Source organism: Monopterus albus, unplaced genomic scaffold (assembly GCF_001952655.1).
Source record: "Monopterus albus unplaced genomic scaffold, M_albus_1.0 scaffold51.1, whole genome shotgun sequence".
NCBI classification, from domain to species: domain Eukaryota; kingdom Metazoa; phylum Chordata; class Actinopteri; order Synbranchiformes; family Synbranchidae; genus Monopterus; species Monopterus albus.
In genome coordinates this window covers 3165528-3171906 of record NW_018127931.1, presented here as the reverse complement: position 1 = coordinate 3171906, position 6379 = coordinate 3165528, and the positions used below count along the sequence as shown (strand labels likewise).

Genomic DNA, 6379 nt, shown 5'->3' with positions numbered 1-6379 from the left:
TCCTGCTTTTGGTTAACACAGCTTGACGAGAAAAAGGGAGTGCTTAGTTTGATGCAAGGGATCTCACTGCTAATGCAAACATGGCAGAATCATTGTCCTGTGAGGCTGAGATTGCACAGGGATCTAAATCACGCTCCCAAAATGATTATCATGCAGCCCTATCTAGCACCTGGTCAATCAGCAGGGATGTGTGTGCTCTCCCCACTGCTCTTCTCCCTCTACACTAATAACAGCACTTGAGGGGGCACCCCCGTGTTAAGCTTCTTACATTTGCAGATGATACAGTGTTCATTAAGCATTAAGCAAGTGACGTGATTGCAGAAAAGCGATCATCAGCTCCTGTGGTTAAATAACAGTGTAGAGCACAGTTTATTCTGTATCAGTGGCAAAAATTTAATCTTGCTATAGAGATTTTTAGCTTTAAATATTTTGTATTTTTTATGTGGGCTTCTTGATGTATGCAAACTCTACCCAAAGAAACTCCAGAGGCACTGCAAGAATATCAACTCAAAAGCTACTGTCAATTCTAAACTTTTTTTGTGTGTGTGTGCTTTAGGACCTCAATAAGCGTCTGTCACTGCCTGCTGACATCCGAATTCCTGATGGTTACCTGGAGAAGCTGCAGCTCAGCAGTCCACCCTTTGACCAGCCACTTAGCCGACGCTCCCGCCGAGCTTCGCTGGTCAGTGTCTCAGTGTATGTATGTGCACACTTGTGTTTGTGTACCAGGTATGTGTGGTACCTGTTATTACTTTGTGGTGCTTGCAGTCCTTTTACTAGACTCCCTCTCTACTGGTTACTATGGTAACTGGTCTAATATGAGCCTAGGAAGGATTAATCTGGAACTCTCACCCTGTGCCTTTAGCCCATCAAATTAGATCATAATACTCAGCTATGGTGTCATGATGTGGCTTTGTTGCAGATATCTGGTGGCAAGGCTTATGTGCAGTTAAGTTCAGGCTCATGCTTAAAAGGTTATTGATACAAAATGGACAGTTTTTGTTTATTCTGAAGGCTACTTTATTTAAGTAGCTGCAGTACTGACGATTCATTTAGCACTTGTTTCTCCAGCTCCAGATATTTCTAGTAGCTGTCACGTCTTCTGAAACAAATAGCAAGTGAGCCTGGAGCTCCTTTTTTGCACCATCATTCAACACTCACACAGGGAGGAAGCCATCACAGAAGAGGTGCAGAGACCAACTGAGCACAATGCAACACATTCACATAATGTTTTGAGTTTATCTTAAAGGTAGGGTTGGCAATCCTGAAAAAACCAGCAAGAGTAAGCTTGATTTTCCAAGTAGGCAAATGAAATCCCACCCTTCCGTTCTGACTTCTCTCCAAAACCACTCCTCCAGAACACTATGTGCACTGCAATGCAGTGTTATTTGTAACTTTCTTGAATACAGTGTTACCCGCCCACATCTGCAGCCACAAGCCGTAGTTGGGGACCTTTGATTCATGGCTAAACTGTTTTAGCCCTGGCTCATAGCTAGTAACTAGCCTTAGAATTCCAGGCTTTTCCAATGGGGAGAAGTGAAGAGGGAGGCCAGCTAACTCTGTTCAAAACACAGGCTTTAATTCTGTCTTGGTAACACGAACACAGCATGTGGCCTTGATGCACAGTTAACTGCATTACAATCCTATTTAAACATTTAAAGCTGACTGCTGTTGGTATTTTCCCCACCCATGGCTGCATGTAAAAGGAGTCTGTTCCATACAGCAGTCTTCTTGTTCTCATACTCCTCACTGCATTTCTGGCAACAACAACAACATTTCCTATAAGGCTATATGTCTTAAAGGGGAAGGCCTGATCTGTAACAACACTTGGTGAACAAAAGCTGCTGTGGGTACTTTCTCTGCCTTGGCTTGCTAGCTTTAGCTATCAAAAAAACACATCTTCCTGCCTGGCCTTGTGGGAGATTCTTGGCTCATGCAAAGACAAGTTATGCGAAAGTAGGAAGTAGGTTGACAGGCAGGTAGGCCATCCAGTGGTTTTACTTGTGCCGAGTAAAATTATTGGTTAGGCTTTTTTCAACCCTGCTGCTGCCAGGGATGACAGATTTGTTTCTTTATGTTGCCAGTGCATTTAATGTATTCATTGTCATGGATGAAAGGAGAATGTCAAATATGTAACAAAAAATGCTTTTGAAAAGAATCGCCAACCCTACCTTGAAGTGTGAGCCAAAGGTTTGTGTAGCTTCAGTTCCTGACTGGATGAAACTAAACCTGTTGAAATAAGCTTGACAATTTAGATTGCAAACACTGAATCCAAAATTGGATAAAGCATGAAATCATGTCTTAAAAATGTACCTGTAATGTAATTTATGCTTAATTCAGACTTTTCTGTGTCTTTCACTCAGTCGGAGATTGGCTTTGGGAAGCTGGAGACATACATTAAGCTGGACAAGCTGGGAGAGGTGAGGAAAGCTTGAAATCCCATCTGGTGCACCAGTAACACTGCACTCAGAGAGTGCAGTCTCCACTATGGGGCAAGTCTGTTTCCCCATAATTCCATAAAAGTAATATTGTCATGATAGGTTTGACCCCCCTAATATGATTGCTTGACCATGAAAACCTACTGTTGGCATTTGGAATGACACTGGTATCATTATTAGTTTGAAAGTTATTCAAGAATGATAGACATGACAGACATCCACTTGTTGGTTTAGGGGTAAAACAGGGACTTAAGTGTGTGGATCGCTGGCAGAGTGGTGAAGACGTCACACTCGGCTTGTTCAACAGCTGTTTGATAAACCCCTCATACAGTCTCCATTACTGGCTGATTATTGAACTGTAAAGTGATACTTCACGTCCTTTGCTCCCCCTCTGCTCAGCTGTGAGTGTGTGTCTCCTCTATACAGAGACTGACACTGAAAAATACAGTGGAAAAGCAAAGCACCACGGTCCACATCAATTCATGATGTTATGCCGGTTGACGATTAAGGGAAGCACGGGGTGTACCGCTGCATAGGTACTGTCAGTGGAAACTGCAGCTGGAACACTGGCGTCTTCGCTGACAGACTAGTACTCTGAACGAGATGTAGCTGCCTCTTAACAGACTCACATAATGAGCACTCACAAAGTTTTCTTTCTCATGGGAATAGAGCAGAGGGACAGGCTAGGGTTATTATATCAAAGGATTATATTAGGCTTTCCTTAGCAATAGGTCAGACCAGCACCACCACAGGTTAGGTATGACACATCAAAAGGTTTTTATTAGGTCTGACAACCAGCACACAGGTATATGCCAGGTATAGGCTGATGTTTTCTAAAGACTGATAGTTGTAATATCCCATGGTTTTTAAATTAAAAAACCTCAAATAATCTACTTTACCCTGTAAAAATAATGTAATACAAACATTACCCCTCTGGAGAAACATGGAAAAATAGATGTTAAAAAACAATTGTGTAATCTTTGCTCCTCCTGATGTGTTAAGTCAGTGCAGCATCTCCTGCTACTTTCAAATCTTGGAAACAAAGTTGATTAACCCAGGAGCTCTCGGTTGTGTCTGTACAACATCTAGGATAGATGGAGAAATCAAAACCGTGCAAAACGATGGTACATGCCCTGGGATGCTCCTACAGAGCGGTATTGTGGTGTGAATTTGGAGGACCGATGGTAACCCGACTGTGAGGCACCGGGGGGGCCGGGGAGAGATCATCTGATTGCTGCTGATTTGTTGATAATTTTTTGTGAAGAATCAACAACAAGTGGGACACAATCATGAAGTGGAATGAAATTTATTGGATATTTCAAACTTTTTTAACAAATAAAAAACTGAATAATTGGGCGTGCAAAATTATTCAGCCCCTTTACTTTCAGTGCAGCAAACTCTCTCCAGAAGTTCAGTGAGGATCTCTGAATGATCCAATGTTGACCTAAATGACTAATGATGATAAATAGAATCCACCTGTGTGTAATCAAGTCTCCGTATAAATGCACCTGCACTGTGATAGTCTCAGAGGTCCGTTTAAAGCGCAGAGAGCATCATGAAGAACAAGGAACACACCAGGCAGGTCCGAGATACTGTTGTGGAGAAGTTTAAAGCCGGATTTGGATACAAAAAGATTTCCCAAGCTTTAAACATCCCAAGGAGCACTGTGCAAGCGATAATATTGAAATGGAAGGAGTATCAGACCACTGCAAATCTACCAAGACCTGGCCGTCCCTCTAAACTTTCAGCTCATACAAGGAGAAGACTGATCAGAGATGCAGCCAAGAGGCCCATGATCACTCTGGATGAACTGCAGAGATCTACAGCTGAGGTGGGAGACTCTGTCCATAGGACAACAATCAGTCGTATACTGCACAAATCTGGCCTTTATGGAAGAGTGGCAAGAAGAAAGCCATTTCTTAAAGATATCCATAAAAAGTGTCGTTTAAAGTTTGCCACAAGCCACCTGGGAGACACACCAAACATGTGGAAGAAGGTGCTCTGGTCAGATGAAACCAAAATCGAACTTTTTGGCAACAATGCAAAACGTTATGTTTGGCGTAAAAGCAACACAGCTCATCACCCTGAACACACCATCCCCACTGTCAAACATGGTGGTGGCATCATCATGGTTTGGGCCTGCTTTTCTTCAGCAGGGACAGGGAAGATGGTTAAACTTGATGGGAAGATGGATGGAGCCAAATGCAGGACCATTCTGGAAGGAAACCTGATGGAGTCTGCAAAAGACCTGATACTGGGACGGAGATTTGTCTTCCAACAAGGCAATGATCCAAAACATAAAGCAAAATCTACAATGGAATGGTTCCCAAATAAACATATCCAGGTGTTAGAATGGCCAAGTCAAAGTCCAGACCTGAATCCAATCGAGAATCTGTGGAAAGAACTGAAAACTGCTGTTCACAAATGCTCTCCATCCAACCTCACTGAGCTCGAGCTGTTTTGCAAGGAGGCATGGGCAAAAATTTCAGTCTCTCGATGTGCAAAACTGATAGAGACATACCCCAAGTGACTTACAGCTGTAATCGCAGCAAAAGGTGGCGCTACCAAGTATTAACTTAAGGGGGCTGAATAATTTTGCACGCCCAATTTTTCAGTTTTTTATTTGTTAAAAAAGTTTGAAATATCCAATAAATTTTGTTCCACTTCATGATTGTGTCCCACTTGTTGTTGATTCTTCACAACAAATTACAGTTTTATATCTTTATGTTTGAAGCCTGAAATGTGGCAAAAGGTCGCAAAGTTCAAGGGGGCCGAATACTTTTGCAAGGCACTGTAATGTAGGCCAGTACAACACCACCTTTAACTATGACCTCAATAGTGAACATATAATCTGTAGATGCAGCCTCAAATACACTCCAATCTGCTGTCAAAGGAGGCCTGTAGCTCTGACTGTGCCTGCTTTGCCCATGTCTTCACAGTTTTAACCACAGGCTTCTTAGCTTTATGTTTTTGCCTATCGGCTGGAATGAGATGAACCATGCAGTGATCAGAGAGGCAGAGGGCTGCACGGGGGAGAGAGCAATAGCGTCTTTTATTACTGCCTAGCAGTGGTCCAAATGTGTTTTTGTCCCTGGTGGGACAACTGATGTGCTGTGTGTATTTGGTCAGTTTGTGGGAGAGGTTTGTTCTGTTAAAATCCACTGGAACAATGAGAGGGGAGTCAGGATGTTTCAGTTCCATGCCAGTTATCTGGTTGGCCGGATGCTGTAGCGTGCTGGCATGGGCCTGTGGTGATATACAATGTTGCACTGAGACAGAGGATGCTCTCTACTGTTGCTCTAGAAGTTTGCGAGCAACTGAGAGGAGAGACCAGCGCGTTTCAGCTTCCTGAAGAAGAAAAGCCTTTGCTGGGCTTTCTTTACCAGGTAGGATGTGTTCAGAGACCAGGTCGGGTCGGATGTGATGTGGATGCCCAGGAACTTGATGTTATCCACTTGCTCCACCACCTCCCCGTGTATGAGAAGAGGATCATATTTTGTCTTCCTGGACCTCCTATAATAGGATATAAGGATAATCACCTTTATTGGCCAAGCATGTTACACACAAGGAATTTGTTTTCGTTATAGAACCGATAGCAGCCATCTGCGGCGCCACCTCAACCGATGGCTCTAACCATCGGGGGCAACGGGGGGTTTCAGTGTCTTGCCCAAGGACACTTCAACACATGGACTGCCGGCACCGAGATTCCAACCTTCAACCTTCTGGTTAATTACATGTAGTTCACTCCTCCATCACTGCTGACCACACATTCTCAATCTAAATGGTTAATTTGTTGCCTGGAATAAATGCCAAAATATAATAAAATGGCATAATCTTCTTTTTCTTCTTCCGGCTATTCCCGTTAGGGGTCACCACAGCGAATCATCTATTTCCACCTAACTCTATCTTCGGCATCCTCTACTCTCACCCCAAGAGGTGAC

The 6379-nt window shown here is 43.3% G+C and overlaps 1 protein-coding gene across 3 annotated transcripts in view; it reads left to right on the top strand.

The window, feature by feature from the left end:
* cdk17 (cyclin dependent kinase 17) overlaps positions 1-6379 on the top strand; it is a 53256-nt gene that overhangs the window by 30767 nt on the left and 16110 nt on the right. For all 3 annotated transcript variants that reach the window (XM_020601306.1, XM_020601305.1, XM_020601307.1), the window contains 2 exons: positions 557-682; positions 2364-2420. In XM_020601306.1, the coding sequence (XP_020456962.1) occupies positions 557-682; positions 2364-2420 (183 nt within the window). The remainder of the gene's footprint in view (positions 1-556; positions 683-2363; positions 2421-6379) is intronic.